Consider the following 16974-nt stretch of genomic DNA (forward strand, 5'->3'; position numbering starts at 1 on the left):
GGCTCTTAGGCGGCGCGACGGGGCGGGGGGCGCAGTGCCGGTGCTCCCGCCGCCCCCGGTGCTCCCGCCGCCCCCGGTGCTCCGTGCCCCGCTGCCGCCCAGCGCCCCGCCGCCCAGCGCCCCGCCGCCACCATGGAAGCCATCAAGAAGAAGATGCAGATGCTGAAACTGGACAAGGAGAACGCCATCGACCGCGCAGAGCAGGCGGAGGCTGACAAGAAGCAGGCGGAGGACCGCTGCAAGCAGGTGGGTGTCCCACGGACCGCCCCCCCCGGCATTGCCCGGGGACCCCTGCCTTAAGGGTCTTAAGCCCCGTGAACCCTGTCCCGCTAGGTGTCCAGCCTGGGGACCCTCCGCCCTAGGGGTGTCCACCAACAGGGACCCTGTCCCACTGGGTGTCCAGCCTGGGGACGCTTCGCCCTAAGGGTGTACACCACCGGGGACCCTGTCCCACTGGGTGTCCAGCCTGGGGACCCTTCGCCATAGGGATGTCCAGCCCTGGGTACTTCCCCACACTGTGTGTGTCCAGCCTGGGGACCTCTGCCTATGGCTGTCCTGCCCTGAGGACCTTGCCCTACTGGGTGTTCTGCCTGTGGATCCCAGCTCTAAGGATGCCCAGCCCTTGACATTTCATCCCATTGGGTCCCCTTCCCCCAGGAACCTCACCCTGCTGTGTGCCAATTCCTGGGGACCTCACCCTGCTGGGTGCCTGTCCCCAGGGACCCGCACTCCAGCCTGTTGCCCCTGACCACTCACGCTATTCCCCTCAAACATGCTTTATCTCCATGGGACACCTTGGCGCCACCTCATTATCCCTCTGCCGGGGAGACTCCTGGGGACAATGTAATCCCACCCTGGGGAACTCCTCAGCGCCCCCCAGAGCAGGTCCCTTAGGTCAGGACCTCTCTGGTCGCCTGCACAGGGAGGGAGCCCACCATCCCTTTACTCCCACTGTGCTCAGGGATTCTGGGGGTGCTCCAGCCTTGGAGACCAGGGGCTCCCCAAGGACCTGTGACCCCAAAGTTGACAGGGAGTGTGTCTGTGTGCTCCTGCTGTGCCTCGAGCCCGGGTCTCCCCTGGAGGAGGATGGCCGTGTCCCCCCAGCATTGTGGACACTGCCGTCCCCCCTGACCCCCGCCCTCTGTCCCTTCCCCAGCTGGAGGAAGAACAGCAGGGCCTGCAGAAGAAGCTGAAGGGCACAGAGGATGAGGTGGAGAAGTACTCTGAGTCCGTCAAGGAGGCCCAGGAGAAGCTGGAGCAGGCGGAGAAGAAAGCTACAGACGTACGTAGGCGCGCCAGCAACTCCTCCCCTGTGCGGGCGCCGGACCTCGCGGGGGGGTGAAGGAAGAGGGGGGCCTTATATGGAAAGCGTCCTTGGGGAAGATTGTCAGGATCCCATTCCTGCGATGCTGACACTGAACCAGGCTGAGATGCAGGGCAGGGACGGGACGGATCCTCTTTGCGGTGCAGGGACCAGGCCCTCTGAGGAGGGCACCGCTCGGGTGGCTGGTCCTGACTGGAGCTTTGTGGGCAGCCACCTGCCTGGCTCCCCAAAGCTAACGGGGACGAGTGTCCCCAGTTGCATCACTGGTCCCCAGGCACTGGTGCCTCCACAGTGCTTGTAGGAAAAACTCTGTGGCGCTTGCTAAACTATGGCAGGAAAGTGAAAAAGAGCAGAAAAATGGAAAAAGCTCTTGCTCGTGGTGACCTGCCACATGCTGGCTGCAAGGAAGGGTGCTCAAGGTGCATGGGGAGGGACTCGGTCATTTTGGGGTCCAATGTGCCAACCTGTGTCCTAGGAAGGGGAAGGCCAGGAAGAGTTTTATTTAGTGCCGTGACTGATGTGTCTCCTGGGAAATGGATCCCGACGGGGAGATGTTAGGAAGGTGTTGAAATTGGCTTGTGCCCGGCCAGGATGAAGGGTGGAACAGCTGTGTGTGGCCACGGAGCCGCTTGGGAACGGGGTATAACGACCTGCGGTGCCACACAGGGTATTTGACACCCTATAAATAAATCCTCCTTTTGATAGCCAGTCCTTCTTTGATGAAAACCAACCCTGGAAACTGGAGGAGAAGCTAAAGGGGAGCCGGCTGGAGCATGGCCAGCAGGGCACAGCCTGGCTTTTTAGGATTGAGAATAAAAAAATCCAATCCCAGCTGGTTTATGGAGCTAAATGGGGGAGATGCGTCAAATCTCTGAGGTGGCTGCCAAGGACAGAGGTGAGCAGACAAGGACGAGCAGTGGCAGCACAAGTCCCTGGCGTGGCCCGGTGTTGTTTGCTGACCCTGTGGACCTACCCTTGTTTAGTTAGATACTAAACCAAGCAGTTTAAGACATCGAAAATCCTCTGGAAGGGCACATTTGTCCTGGCATGGGTCAGGCACATTGAGCCAGGCAGGGCGGCTGCCATGTGTAGCAAGGTCCATACTGGTCTGACTGGATCCATGCTGGTGCACGACAGGGCAAACTCAGTGTGGGGACTGGCTGAGCATGGACGGGACGTCCCTAGTGTGGGGCTCAGAGGAAGGGACAAATGGTGGTGCTGGGCAGATGTTGGCTATAGGGTGCAGAGTGGTTTGCTGCTGTCAGTGGGCTGTGCGATGCCATATTGGGCAGGGAGGGTGCCTGTCCCCACTCGTGGTCCACAACAGCCTGGCCAGCCTGCAGGCTTCAGCACGGAGGATCCCGTCCCAGCAGATATGAGGAACAGAGCCACTGACCCCTCCAGGGAATGGTTGGAGGGGAGAGCATGGTGAAGGAGCAGCATCAGGGAGAGCAGGCTGGCTGTGAGGGTGCCACAGGCAGGGATGGGAGCCCGTCATCAGCATGGTGGCCTTGGGTCCATGCTGAAGCCTGGACAGGCTGTGCCATGTGCGGGGCTCTGGGAGCCACCAGGTCCCCGCGCCAGGGACCTGAGTGTGCTGACAGCAGTAAGTGCCAGACTGGTGTCACCTCCTCCACGGGGTGACGGGCAGTGCAGCTCCCAGCTCCAGTGAAAGAAGCACAGGGTAGAGTCCACCCACCTCCCTGCGGACCCCAGTGCCCCCCCTTGGCTGCCAAAACAGCGTGTGCCTGTGAGCATGGAGTGTCCCCGTCCCTCGGCCAGGTCAGGGCCCATCACAGCAATCCAGGCAGGCTCCTGCTCTCCGCAAAAATGCGAACAAATGCCTTAAAAGCATAAATCTCCCCCTGCTCTGGCACTGCCCTGCCTCTGGCACTGGGTGGCAGTGCATGAAGACTGCAGGGACTGCACTAAGGGGTGCAAATCCGACTCCCCCAGGCACTTGGAGGGGGGTCAGATGGTGGCCCTGACCCCTGATCGGCAGCTCCACATCACTGGCGGCCCCTTCCCTGCAGCTCTGCTAGGCCACCATGGCCCCACCACCCCCTTGCCCCCAAGGAGGGACAGTGTGCAGTGCCCGTGGCAGGATGTGTGCAGGGGCTGCTGGGCACAGTGCAGCTGGAACAGCCCCCTCCAGCCCCTTGTGTCCCCAGCTGGTGACCTGTCCCTGGCCACTCCAGCAGGGCCCAGGGAAACTCCGACGTTCCCAGGCCATGATCCTGAAGGCTTCACCCAAGTTCCCGCCCCAGTTGCTCTCCCCAGCCGAGACTTTGCTCTTATTTGGCGATTCCCCGAGCTGGTGGGAGGGAACGGGACTCTGCTGGGAAGTGACTGCATCCCTGGGTGGGGCCAGAGCAGGAGGCACCCAGCCCAGCTGCTGCTGGACTGGGGTGCCTGCCCCCCAACTTGCCCCCCAACCTGCCTCCTGCCAGCCTGCAACCCGCTCACCCCTGCCCCATTGCTGTCAGAGCCCCCCGATTCTGCTCTGGGCCCCATGTGCCAGCTTGGGAGCGCTCTTGGCACCCAGGCGTCGTGTTGGGAGCAGGGCAGGATCAGCTGGGACTGAAGCCAAGCCCTGAGGCCATGTGCTCCCAGGGGACCCACAGCGCCACCTCTTCCGCCACTGTTTGGCAGGGCGATGCAGGGCTGTACTGCGCTGCGGCCAGGTTGCCCACCACCCAGGACCACCGGCCCCGGAGCTGAGGGAAGCCAGTGGGGTCATCCTGGGAACTGGCATCCCTGGAGGCAGGTGTGAAGTGCAGCCAGGGCTGCCCGGGAGCTGTCAGAGCTCCTTAAGGGAGGATTGAGTGTCACCAGCACTAGCCTCTCCTGATGGATCAGGGCAAGTGCCCTGGCCAGGGTGCAGATCTGGGAGCTGGGAACCGGCCTTCTCCATGGGGCAGAGCCCCCATGGCAGCTTGGCACTGCAGGGGGCTCTGTTGGCCCTATGGGTCCCTATGGGGCTGCTGGCCAGATCCTCACTTGGGGGAGCAGATGCCAAGGGGCTGAGAAGGATGGCCACTAGGGACCTCGCTGTGCCCTGGGGATCCAGCCCCATGTCCCCTGGGGATATGACTGGGAGGGAGCTCTGCCCCATGTCCCTCATGCCTTTCATTGACTTACCTATGACCCCTATGGGGCAAAAGTCGATGACCCCCTTCAGCTCTGCAGCAGGGAGTGTGAGGGGCAGAGCTTGGGGAGCACCCATGGGTACACCGCTCCTGTGCCCATGGGGGCTCACAGGGACCAGGCTCTGGCACTCCCAGACTTCCTGAGCCCCCTTTCTCCCCAGAGAAACGAACTCCCAGCACTCCTCTCCATCACTCTGGGAGATTTTGGTGGGACTGTGTACCACTCCCTGGGGGGACACCATGTGCCCTGCCTTGAGGGGACTGTGTTCCCATACTGCATACCCTGTCTGGTGGTACCATGTGCCCTGGCAATGAGGGCTGTGGATCTGCCTGCGGGGGGGCACCAGGCAGGCACCCTGCCCAGGGTGGGAGCACGGTGTTCCCAGCCTAGAAGTCTTGCTTTGAGGGGGGGTAGGGACAGTGATCCCTGCTTGGGGAAGACCATGCGTCCCGCCCGGGGTGCGGGGGGGGCACCCTACGTCCTATTTGAGTTGGTGGGGACTGTGAACTCCTGCTGATGGGGGGAATGTCCCCTGCCGGGGCTGGGTACCGAGGTGTGTGTATGTTGGTGTCTGTGTGTGTGCGCGCTGCCCGGAGGGAGCGGCGGCCCGGGCCGGTCGGCGGCAGCGGGAGGAAGAGGAGGAGGAGGAGGAGGAGGAGCAGGAAGGGATGGAGGCAGGGCGGGCGGCGGGAGCGGCCGCTGCCTGAGCGCTTCCTGCCCGAGCCGGGCGGATCCCACAAAGGGCTCGGCGGCTCGGCCTCCCCGCCGGCAGCCCTCCCGCCATGGCCGGCATCAGCTCCATCGACGCTGTCAAGAAGAAGATCCAGAGCCTGCAGCAGGTGGCCGACGAGGCGGAGGAGCGCGCCGAGCACCTGCAGCGGGAGGCCGATGCCGAGCGGCAGGCCCGGGAGCGGGTAAGGGCCGCCGGGGGGATGTGTGTGGGGGGGTGTGGGTGAGCTCCCCGGCAGCTGCCCGGGATGCCCCACCGGCTGCAGACCCGCCGCCGGCATACTTGGCTAGCCCCGGCCGCTCCCCCTCGCCCCTCGCCCCGGTAGTGGGGCTGGCTGCCCCCGGGGGCCGTCGCGGTGCTGCGGCAGCTGGCCAGAGCCACCGGGGCGGGGGGCTTCGGGCAGCGTCCCTGCCTCCTCCTCCTCCGGGCTGCCTCCTGCTGCCGCCTCCTCCCTGGGTCTTGCGAGGGATGCTCCGTGCGGCGGGGGCTCCCCAGGGCTTCCCCAGCTATCAGGGTATGGAGGAGTGGTCAGCGGCCACCTCTGCCCTGGCTCTGCTGGGGGTCGGTCAGATAGATCCTGGGAAAGGATCCCCTCCCTCGGAGGCTGGCTGTGAACACGGCTAAAAATCCCATGCCCAGGCTCTTGTTTTGCTTCCAGCAGCTTTGCCACAGGGTCCTTGGCTCTCCAGTGTGTCCCTTCGCAGGGACAAGGCACCCATTTGCACTGCCACTGGTGAAAATTTCCATTCTGTGGCAGTGGGACAGCATTTCCAGGCTGCAGCTTGTTCCTGGTTTAGCGTTTTTTATTATTGGGGCTGGTGGTGGTTTTTTTTCTTTCTTTTTCCGATGCCCACTCCTTTAACATCCTCACCATATCAGGAGCGGCAGAGCTGGGTGCGGTACCCGGGCTGTTGTCACTCGGGCTGTGTGAGGAGGAAATGGCCCCTTCCTGCAGCCGCAGATCGGGTTCCACGGTCACTGGGCGCTTCTGGAGAGCTCATGTTCCCAAGTGTCCATTCGGGCAGCTCTGACCCACTTTGGGGGTGATTCCCTGGGAAAAAAAAAGATCTCCTGATGAGATGAGGTAGATGCCACAGGCAGAGCATCATCCCATGGGAGCCAGCCCCAGCTCTCTGCTGGGCAGTTTGGCTGGGGAAAAGCTCTTGGTGAGTCCGGAAGGAGGGAGTTCACGGGGTGGAGGTGGCTGCTGTGCCAGCCATGGGGCTGGCTGCCCTCCCGACATGCCACCAGGCTGCCCTGCTCAGAGAGGTGATGGCTGTGCCTGTCCCCACCCTGTCGGATCACCACAGGGGACTGCGGGCACTCAGTGGGGCCAAGCAGGGTGTCAGCCCCTCGCTGCTCCCACGGTCGCCCTGCTTGGCCAACATCTCCCGGGGGCATTCCCAGCGCTGGAGCACAAGGCCAGGCGCTGCAGCCGGCCAGGCCTGCTCCAGCCTGTGAATAAGCAGGAGACATTATCCCCCAGGTTGGTACGTGCTTCCCTGTGCTTCAGTGCACAGGGCTGCTCCCTGCAGTGAGGTCTCATCGCTGCCCATCCCTTTGCACCCGAAGCTCATCTTCCCCGCAGCTCCCCTGCCCCAGCGGGGAGCGGGGCCGGGAGCTGCTGAGGCAGCGATTCCTGGCGGTGGCGTTGGAGCAGGAGGCCTTTACCAAATGGAAAGAGCACGGGGCCAGGCGTCAAGGGGCTGGCGGGGAGCCAGGGCCATTGCTCCCAGCCGGCCCCGGCTCCCGGCCCTGCGTGAGGAGAGCCAGGGAAAGCAGGGGGCCCCGGTCCCATGGGCCCCGGCGGCCACAGCTTGGCCAGGCACCAGCCCGCTGAGGGCGACTCGCTCCATTGCCCCTGGCACTGTGCTGTGCATCGTCTCGGGGGAGGCTGTGCTTGGCTTCAGGCTGCCCTGTTGCGCAGGGATGGGGGGGTTCCCACAGGAGAGGCTCCCGCCTCGCTCCGCCGCCTCCGTAAACAGGAAATCCACAAGCGGCTCCAATCTCCTTTTCGGGAGCGAAGCTGCACAGGGCATTCCTCCCTCTTTACTCACTGCTCTGCAAACCCCAAATACCATCCCCATGATGGCACGGCTGCTACGGCCACCCTGCACCGGTGAACACACCTTGTCCCTCTCTGGGGCAGGAGCTGGAGGTGCAAGGACATGGTGAAGGGGCTGCACATGCCGGGCTGGTGTTGTGTGACCAGGAGGACCCAGCATCAAACTGGGCACTAGGGATGGAGAAAATCCCATTGTCCCTATAGAAAGGTGAGGATGTGTTGCTGGGCATCCCATTCCAGCAAGTGCTGGCTTGTTGCACAGTGCAAAGGGGTGTTGTGGACAGTGAATGTAGAAGTAACCACTGAAAATGCTTCTTTTAATACATATATATATATATATGAGAAATGATTTGACCAAGGGGTTTCTGCTCCCCCAGGCTGAGGCTGAAGTCGCTTCTCTGAACCGCCGTATCCAGCTGGTGGAGGAGGAGCTGGACCGAGCCCAGGAGCGCCTGGCCACCGCCCTGCAGAAGCTGGAGGAGGCTGAAAAGGCGGCTGATGAGAGCGAGAGGTGTGATGGGGAGGGACAGCGGGGGTGGCATCGGGTCACCATTGATTGCAGGCAGTACCCTTGGTTTCACCATGGGGTCCCTCTGAAATGGCCTTATGAAGTTTCCGCTGGTTTTCCTGCAGACCCCAAAGGCAGAGAGCAAAGCCACAGTGCAGAGAAGTCCCCCAGATACAGGTGTTCTTAAAAAGACTTTGAAACTTCTAGGGCACCCATAAAATCCTGAAAAATTTGATGTGGTGCTTATACAAATATCAGGCTGTAACCAAGCCAGAGGGTGCTTGGAGCCTGTTTTCTGCCCCAGAGCAGCTTCTTACATTCAAGGGCTGAACAGCAGCCCAGGAGGGGACATCTCTGCCTGGGAACTAAGGTCAGCTTTTGAGAATGAACAGCCTCATTCAAAAAAACAGTCCTGCAAACTGTGTTGCCCCATCCTCATGGCAAGCAGGTTTCCCGGGCAGGAACCGTATGGGTGAGAGCACTCAGGTTGTATGGGAGTGCCCGGACATGTCACAGCATTCCTGACAGTTATGTGAGCTCTTCCCTCCATTGGCAAAGACCAGTTTGATCAACAACATCTGAGTGAGAGGAGGAGAGTCTGCAGGAGTCCCTGCCATGGGGTTTTGGTTAACCCCTGCTTGTGAATATCACCCCTGAACAAGAAGGCTTTGCCACCGGATGTTTTCTAGCATTTCCCAAAGCTTGCTGGCCCATCAGGCTGCTTTTGTGGAGGTTGTGGCTGGCTCATCCCGGGCTGCACACTTTTTTCCCTCCAAATGATCTGTTCAGGACCTGCCTGGTTGAGGGGCACCATAGCCACGTCTCCTCACTCTGGAACATAGCCTTGGGGCCAGCAGGAGCATCCTTGGGGTACCACTGGTGTGACCCGACTGCATGGGGTGGCCAGTGAGTGCCAGCATCCCCATGCAACGTTTCATGTCTCTGGAGCTGAAGGATGGCAGGATTAGGGTACAGAAGGCAAGCAGAAGGTGCAGGTGCCACCTTGACCCACAGCAGTAACATCTTCTGGCTTGGGCTTTCCTCAGAGGCATGAAGGTCATCGAGAACAGGGCCATGAAGGATGAGGAGAAGATGGAGCTCCAGGAAATGCAGCTGAAGGAGGCAAAGCACATAGCGGAGGAGGCTGACCGCAAATACGAGGAGGTGTGTGCCCCCTTCTCCCAGTCCTGACCCCCCACCAGCATGCAGGGCCGCCTCCTTGCAGCCTTGTGCCCCCAACTGGGGCAAGAACAGGGCAAATGCATGCTTCTTCCTGCCATCAACAGGTTGCCCGCAAGCTGGTTGTCCTTGAGGGAGAGCTGGAGCGCTCGGAGGAGAGGGCAGAGGTGGCGGAGAGGTGAGCAGGGCTCCTGGTGGGCAGCACACAGGGGTCCAACGCAGCCTTTGCCCCAGGTCTATGGCAGCTGTGGGGACAGGGATGTCTGTGTGGGCATGGGGATGTCCCTCCCTGGGAGCGTCACAGTCTTCCATCGGGGTGGTCCCTGGGCTCACAGGCTGGGGGCAAGGGAATGCCGACCTGCTGGCAGCACATCCTTGACCCTGTTCTCTGCTGTCCCCTTGCCGGGGTGCCCCTCTTCCACCCCAGCCGAGTGAGACAGTTGGAAGAAGAGCTCCGGACCATGGACCAGACTCTCAAATCCCTCATTGCCTCAGAGGAAGAGGTACTGGGGCAGGGGCACGGGGCGACGCGCAGCAGCCCCCCCTCTCTCTGTCGCTGTCTCTCAAACCATGCGAGCCACCTCTCTCCTCTCTGCACCGCTGCCTCCACCACCGACCTCCCCTCACCTCCTCCTCCAGTGGGCGCAGGCTGGGCACGCTCCTCCATCCCTCCGTGCCTGCTCTCCTTCTCAGCGGGGCTGGCAAGAGCCCAGCCAGTGGCAATGCACGGGGCGTCCGTGCGAGGAGGCACAGGGAACGGATGAATGGATGTGTCCCGGCAGCTCCCGCACGCAGCGGCTCTGCTCCTTTTCCACCTGCACTGAGTTTTCTCCTCTCTCAACTTGTTCTCTCTCTTTCTTTCCTCCTTCCCCATGCCCGCTCTTTCTGCTCCCCACTCTCTCCTGCCCCCCCGGCCCCGCTCTCCTTCCTGGCGGCCCCTGCTTGGGATGTAGTAAATGTGGTGACCTAGAGGAAGAGCTGAAAATTGTCACCAACAACTTGAAGTCCCTGGAGGCCCAGGCTGACAAGGTAGGACCCAGCAGGGCTGCTGGAGCTGGGCAGAGTGCGTGGGGTCTGGGGGTGTTGGGGTCTCCTGCTGGGGTGGAAGGATGGCCAGTGGCATCCCATGGGGCTCACGGATGCCTGTCTCTGTCTCTGCAGTATTCCACCAAGGAGGACAAGTATGAGGAGGAAATCAAGCTTCTAGGGGAAAAGCTGAAGGAGGTAAGGGGTGCGGGGCTGGCACTGCATTGCTGCAGGCATGAGTTTGCCACCCCGTGTGGGTTTTGACCCTGTTACATGGGTGTTCTCTCACCATTCCCCAAATTGAAGCCCTGCAGCATGGCAGGTGCCTGGGTCTGGGATGTGCCCCCATCAGCCTGCTCTAGTTTAGGGTGTGGGGGTCCATGGGGCCCTTGTCCTTTGCCTTTCCCAGGGGAGGGCTCATGGAGGAGGGTATCAGAGATGCAGTCAGGGCAGATCTGGGGAGCAGCGCAGCCTGCACCGTCCCTGCTGTGGCCCGCAGCTCACCCTCTCCCTGCTCTACTCCCACAGGCTGAGACCCGGGCGGAGTTTGCAGAGAGGTCTGTGGCGAAGCTGGAGAAAACCATCGATGATCTAGAAGGTAAAATGTCCCCATTGGCCCCGTGTCCCTCTTTCCTGGGGAGCACTTGCCAGGGCATGCCTCTGGTGGGGCCAGACAGGGCTTGGCCAGGGTGAGGGGGTGGGCATGGTTCCTGGGAAGGAGGGGGAGGCTGGATGCCATGGTATCTGGCACAGCAGCGCAGAGCTGCTGGAGTCTGGGCTCTGCCCTCGGGTGGGAAATAGGACCATATCCACGCTGCCTGTGCCCACACGCTCCTGCCGCCCTCGGCCCCCCCTGCTCACAGCCACTCTCTCTCGCTCCACCACCTGCCCCCTGCCCGCCCCCCCCGCCTCCAGATGAAGTGTATGCGCAGAAGATGAAGTACAAAGCCATCAGCGAGGAGCTGGACAATGCACTTAACGACATCACTTCCCTCTGAGCGCCCCGCCGGCCACCAGCACTGCATTTCCACCACCCCCCCAACCTCTCCCCACTGCCCCCCACCTGCCTCTCCCCTCCCCAGCTCGGCCGCTTGCCTGCCCGGCCGCCCCACTGCTTTCCCTGCCTGCTCTGTCCTCCTCTGTCCTTCCTAGCCTGTGCTTGTCCATCGGCTCCTTTAGGACAGGAGCCGGCCCGGGGTGTTCCTACAGCCCCTCCTCTTTGGGGGAAGACGAGGCATAGGAGCTTAGGGGTGTTTGATGGGGCAGGGGAGCAGCCTCTGGGACCCTCACACGCTGGGCAGACAGTGCCCGAGTGGTTGTAGGTCCCTGCCCCAGCATTACCCTGTGGGGAACAGGTCTGTGCCCAGGAGCCCTTTGCTCCAACAGCTCCCTCCTCGGCTCCCCAGCAGCACAAGCACGGGGGACTCTGCAGCCCCGATGCTGGGGGGCCACCTGGCCCCCACACCCCCCAGCGAAGCCCCCCGCGTGCTGTTTTCTGGGCCCAGGGTGGGCAGGACCCGCACAGGGGAAGTGGCATTTCCACCGTCAAAGCTCAGGCCCAGGGGATAGTGTTGGGTCTGGCTGTGCAGGCAGCCCTTCCCCAGGCAGGCAGGCAGGCAGCCCCCAGACCCCTGGCTCCTCCCTCATCCCTGCCTCCCTCCTGTCCTTTGCACATCGCTCTTCAGTTTGCATTTCATGACTTTTTTCTTTTATGTTCTGTCCCTCTGGGTTTACTGAGTTGGTCTCAATAAAGCATTTTCTTTCCTTGGTTTCTCCTTTGTTTTCTTTATGCCGCTCTGTCCCTCATCTCCTGCCTGTCTCATGCCGGTACCAGCAGTGGGGTGGCAGGAGGTGGGCGCAGGCAGCTTGCAGCCGCGGGACCCCCGGGATGGCTGCGGCTGAACCCCGAGGGGCTCCCATGCTGCCTGGCTGAGCAGGACGGGGCCCTTTGTGCCTCGGCCCAGGGGATGAACCCCTGCCACCCCCTGGCTCTTGTGCACAGCTTTCCTCATCTCCTGCCGTCTTCTCCATGACTCTTTCAGCCTAAAATAGCACGGTTAGACCTGGTCCTGTCCATTCCTCCTCCCCACTCCCAGACATTGCCCTCAAGCAGCGATCTCAGCCCCAGCATCTCTCCTGCATCACCCTCCCTTGATGAAGGGACTGACCCTACCTTCCCTTCAGCAGCGATCTCTAAATGGGTCCCTGATCATTCTCCTCCTCCTCCTCCTTCCTCAGCATCCTACCCCGCCCCAAAACCTAGTTCCCAAGTTGAGGGACCACAGCCTCGTCCCTGGCCCGGGACCGGTTGTCTCCTCCTGCCAGTCCAGTTCGGCCCCACTGCTGCTGGGCAGCTGCGGGATTTCCAGTGAGGGCTTGGGGTAACGCTGTCTCTTTTCACTAACTTGCCTTTCTCTCTCTCTCTCTTCCCTCTGCTGCACTGACGTCTCCATTTTATCTAGAGCGCTCCCGGCAGGAGGCTGAGAGAAACCGTGTTCTCACTAATGAGCTGCGGGTCATCCTTACCGAACTTAACAACTGAGCTGCCCAGATTTCCCAGCCCCAGCCCCAGCCCAGCCTCCCTGCCCAGTTTCCGCCAGGCTGGCTCAGGGCTGGTAGCCCCTGCCCACTCCCTGCCAGGGCTAGGAGGGGTGTGGAGCCTTGGCTTATCCTCCTGGGGGTAACTGCCCTTCTTGCAGGGGGACACAGAACCCCTCTGGAGCTGATAGTTTTTTCTTGGGAGAGGAATGAGGTTTTGTGATCTCTTGGGATGCTCATGGATGCCTGTGTCCCGGCATCAGCCCTGGGGAGGGATGCAGTGGTTTGTATTGCTGCCTTCCTCCCCTTGTCCCAGGAGCTGGGGACCCGGCAGTACCCACTGCCCCAAACTTGGGGCAGGGGACAAGGAAGAACCCAGCTGGGAGTGCTGGGAGATGGGGCTGGGTGGGCAGAGCTCTCGTCCCATCCCTGTCTCTAGAGGAAAGGAGGATGCCATTTAGAAGCAACCACTGGAGGAGGCTGCCTCGGCAGCGGGCTGCCTGGCAGAGCTCATCCCTGCAGCCTCGTTAGCTCTGCTCCTTCTCTTTCTGCTGTCCTCTCTGCCTGCACTCATGGGCTGCTGTCTCACTCCTCTTCTTCACGGAGCACCACTGGGTCAAGCAGCAGGCACTGACTCTCGTCTTTTCGCTGGCCAAGGGTTTGTGCATATGCCCACAGCCAGACGGTGGTGATGCCCCAGGACAGGACATGCTGGTGGCTGGCCAGGGAATGGTACCCATCAGCAGTACCTGCACTGCGGAAGGCCTGGTTGTGGGCAACGGGGCACAATGGGAGGATGGAAATGGCTGAAGAGTGGGGACAACCTGCCCCCAGTGACAAGCCTGGCTGGCCTGGCCACCCTGGCAGGTCCCAGAGTGGCTGGACTTGTCCCTGCTGGTGATGGGGTTGCTTGCATGGACTCTGCTCCACAGGGACACCCCGCTCGGCTGGAGGTGACTGAAATGTCCATCTGTGTGCGTGTGTCTGTGCTTGGTGTGGGGTGTGTGTGTGTCCGGCTGCACCTGGGTGCACTTGTGGCTGTGGCTGTGTGCGTGGCTGGGTGTCTCTTGTATTCACAGAGAGTCTGGCCAGTGCCAAAGAGGAGAACGTGGGCATCCACCAGGTCCTGGACCAGACCTTGCTGGAGCTGAACAACCTCTGAGCTGTCCTGGGGAGCCCCCATCCCTCTTCCCTACCCTACACGTGCACCCCACTGGCATGCTCAGGACGTCATCAGCTGAACTGCATCTTGGCCAAATCCACACATCCATTGAGAAGGGAAGCCCTGCAGCCTTACACCATGGCTGAGGGGCATCTTGTCTGTGCACAGCCTGACTGGCTCTGTCCTGTCTTCATGTCCAAATTAAAGCAGTTTGACAAGATGGATGGGTGCGCGTAGTTCTTGTGGGCAGGGGCAGGCTCTAGGAGATATGGTGGGAATCTCTGTGCCCAGTTTGTGCAAGGAGGCTCTGCAGGGACTTGGGTCCACGGCAAGTATGGCCGGCTTAAGGATGTCTTCTGTGGCTGTAAGGGGCTGGGAGCAATAGCACACACAGTTTGGGCTGCGTTCCCTCATCTCCATCACTTCCTTGGGATGCACAGGAAACCTCCGCATCACAAGCTGAGTCCAAACTGACCATCCTCTTCAAGTGCACAGTGATTGACGTATGTCACTGCCCTTCCACAGCCAGCATGTTACCTGCCTGGCACTTGGGGAAGCCACAAGATCTTTGACCTTTCAATGGCATCTTCTTCATTGGTTCATGTTCATGATGCTGTCTAAGAATGCATACATGCATGTGACCGTGCATGCACACATTAGTTATGTTATCATAATAAGTTAGCAGGGTCTTCTCCAGGTCTGGGGTTAGCTGCTTACCCCATGTACTAGTTGCATTTTCTATTACCAGTTGCTGAATGCAATGTTCCAGAAAATAAAGGGACAGCTGTATAAACTAGCAAGTACTAATGCAGGAGGCAACCACTTCTCAAAGTGTTCAGGAAGTTTGCTCCTGGCTTGCTGTATTTTCTCCAACACAAAGAGCAGAAGGATGTGTCTCATTGCTGTCATCAAAATGGGCTGGATTTCCTGGGGATGCCCAAAGTCATGATCTAGTCCTGCCCTCCACTTCGGGCCCCTCCGCGATGGGCTCTGAGCCCTGCTGTCCCGCTCTACCAGCGGATATTGCTCTAAAAGCACAGACTCATGCTGCAGGAAACATAATTCATACTGACCCCTTGCCGAGACGGGCCATCGCCCCAGCGAGCAGCCGGCAGGGATAGCTTTCGTTATCTACTTTCTTTATTTGTACAGGAAAGGAGGGTGGTGAGATTGCATCTCTTTCCTGCCCAGGTGCTACCGGCCTCCTGCCCTCCCCCTGGCCCAGCACCTCTGGTTTATGGCTCTGAGATCTTCTCCTACAGGGAAACAGTTCCCTTTGCATTGGGTGCTCAGTTTCTGGTCGTCCCCCCTGGGTGCAAGACCCACCTTGAGCCATAGCGTCCCACCTTGGATGTGCTGGCGGGAAGGACGGTGCACAGCTGCCCTGGCCTGCCGAGCTGGCCCTGCACAAGGACTGGAGCTCCTCCTTGGGTCCATCTTGCTTTTCTGCAGCACATCAGCTGAGCCATTCCGTTCTTTGGCCAAAGGACCTTCCAGGCAGGGGCTTGTGTGGCTGCAAAAGGAATAAGAGTCTAAAACCACCTCTTCTCGAGAAGCCTGCACCCCGCACTGCAAAGAAGCCAGCCCTGCGCTCCTATCAGGGCGCGTCCCCAGTGCCCAGCCTCTGGGCACCCTTGGCCTTCCTGCTGGGACAAAGAGCCCTTTCACACCCAGTGTTTTTCCCCATTAGCTTGCTGCTGCCTCCTGGTTTGGACTAGTCCATTTGACTTAACTGTTTACACCCCACCGCAAGGGGTGTCCCTCTGAACTTCCTGTGGTTTGGCAGGAGCTGCTGTTCCCAGGTGATGCTCTGCCCCAGAGACATGAACGAACCTATCTTTCATGGTTCAGCAAAGCTTCGCATTTTTCTCCATCCTCCCATCCATCTCCTTCCCCCCACAGCACTGCAGAAAGATGCAGGCCGGGAGAAGCTCTGGGAGGCCAGGGCACTGTGGAGCTGCTGGCAGGGGAGATCAACCTGGAGGCACATCTCCCCACATGCATCACTCAGACCCACGCATAGGACCACAGTGCCTGTCCCCTCCTCCGTCCCTCCCACTGCACCTTTCCCATTGCATTTCAACCTTTGGATTTGTTTATCTTGGCCTGACAGACTGAAGATCTCCCTGAAGAGCTTTCAGCCCTGTTGTGGGGCATATCACTAGGAAGTCCCTCTCCAGCTTTCTTGTAGGTCCCCTTCAGACACCAGAAAGCTGCTATACGGTCTCCCTGGAGCCTTCTCTTCTCCAGGCTGAACAATCCCGACTCTCTCAGCCTGTCCTCATAGAAGAGGTGCTCCAGCCCTCTGATCATCTTCATGGCCCTACTCTGGACCCATTCAACAGGTCCATGTCCTTCTTATGCTGAGGACTCCTGTTGTGGGCTGCCACCCCCCTGATAAACCACTACATTAGCCTCTGGTAGCCTCTCACCTCTGCTCTCTTCTCCAGTTTTCTCATCACTCTGGTGCCTCATCTGATCTCTGACTCACAGAATCACAGAATCACAGAATCTTAGTGGTTGGAAGGGACCCTTGAGATCATCGAGTCCAACCACATTAAAAAAAAAAAAAAAACCCACAAACAAACAAAAAAACACAACACACAAAACCAAACAAACAACAACACCCCCCCCCAAAAAAAAAAAAAAAAAAAAAGCACCCACCAACTAAACCCCACACCCACAACCTCACACACAACACCCCACCACAAACCACAATCCCGGGCACTAGAGCATGCCCTGAAGAGCCACGTCTACACATTTCTTAAATACCTCCAGGGATGGTGACTCCACCACCTCCCTGGGCAGGCTGTTCCAGTGCTTGACCACTCTTTCAGTAAAGTAATTCTTCCTAATATCTAATCTAATCCTCCCTTGCCACAGCTTCATACCATTTCCTCTGGTCCTGTCATTATTCCCTTGGGAGAAGAGGCCAACCCCCGCCTCTCTACAGTTTCCTTTCAGGTAGTTGTAGAGGGCAATGAGGTCTCTCCTCAGCCTCCTCTTCTCCAAACTAAACATGCCCAGTTCCCTCAGCCTCTCCTCATAGGACTTGTTCTCCAGACCCCTCACCAGCTTGGTGGCTCTCCTCTGGACACGCTCCAGCACTTCAATGTCTTTCCTGTAGTGAGGGGCCCAAAACTGAACACAGTACTCAAGGTGAGGCCTCACCAGTGCCGAGTACAGAGGCACGATGACTTCCTTGCTCCTGGAAGGAGCTTGACTCCTTGACTCCTTCCTTGACTCCTTCCTATTCAATACCCTTGAACTACGTGCTGGAGGGGAAGGATGA

General features: G+C 59.9%; 1 protein-coding gene across 12 annotated transcripts; it reads left to right on the forward strand.

Annotated features, from left to right (window-relative positions):
- Nucleotides 1-13904, forward strand: LOC141476888 (tropomyosin beta chain). Of its 12 annotated transcripts, none has more exons than XM_074165770.1 (9): nucleotides 1-246; nucleotides 1157-1282; nucleotides 7647-7780; nucleotides 8824-8941; nucleotides 9064-9134; nucleotides 9384-9459; nucleotides 10118-10180; nucleotides 10511-10580; nucleotides 13600-13904. In XM_074165770.1, exons 1-9 carry the CDS (start codon nucleotides 133-135, stop codon nucleotides 13680-13682), a joined length of 855 nt encoding a protein of 284 aa, XP_074021871.1. In that variant the 5' UTR covers nucleotides 1-132; the 3' UTR covers nucleotides 13683-13904. The 12 variants fall into 12 exon arrangements, with proteins under 12 accessions (XP_074021871.1, XP_074021870.1, XP_074021872.1 ...); XM_074165769.1 differs by lacking the exons at nucleotides 9384-9459; nucleotides 13600-13904 and adding exons at nucleotides 9910-9985; nucleotides 10898-11753 and having other exon boundaries at nucleotides 21-246; XM_074165771.1 differs by lacking the exon at nucleotides 9384-9459 and adding an exon at nucleotides 9910-9985 and having other exon boundaries at nucleotides 133-246; nucleotides 13600-13898.
- Nucleotides 13905-16974: the final 3070 nt, after the last annotated feature.

The sequence above is a fragment of the Numenius arquata genome, chromosome Z (assembly GCF_964106895.1).
Source record: "Numenius arquata chromosome Z, bNumArq3.hap1.1, whole genome shotgun sequence".
NCBI lineage: Eukaryota > Metazoa > Chordata > Aves > Charadriiformes > Scolopacidae > Numenius > Numenius arquata.

Bases quoted from the DNA above. Each gene is read 5' to 3' on its own strand.
- LOC141476888 (XM_074165770.1), top strand. From the start codon at position 133: ATGGAAGCCATCAAGAAGAAGATGCAGATGCTGAAACTGGACAAGGAG. The intron at 7,781-8,823 runs GTGTGATGGGGA...GGCTTTCCTCAG, and splicing joins GCGGCTGATGAGAGCGAGAG to AGGCATGAAGGTCATCGAGA. The intron at 9,460-10,117 runs GTACTGGGGCAG...CTGTCTCTGCAG, and splicing joins TCATTGCCTCAGAGGAAGAG to TATTCCACCAAGGAGGACAA.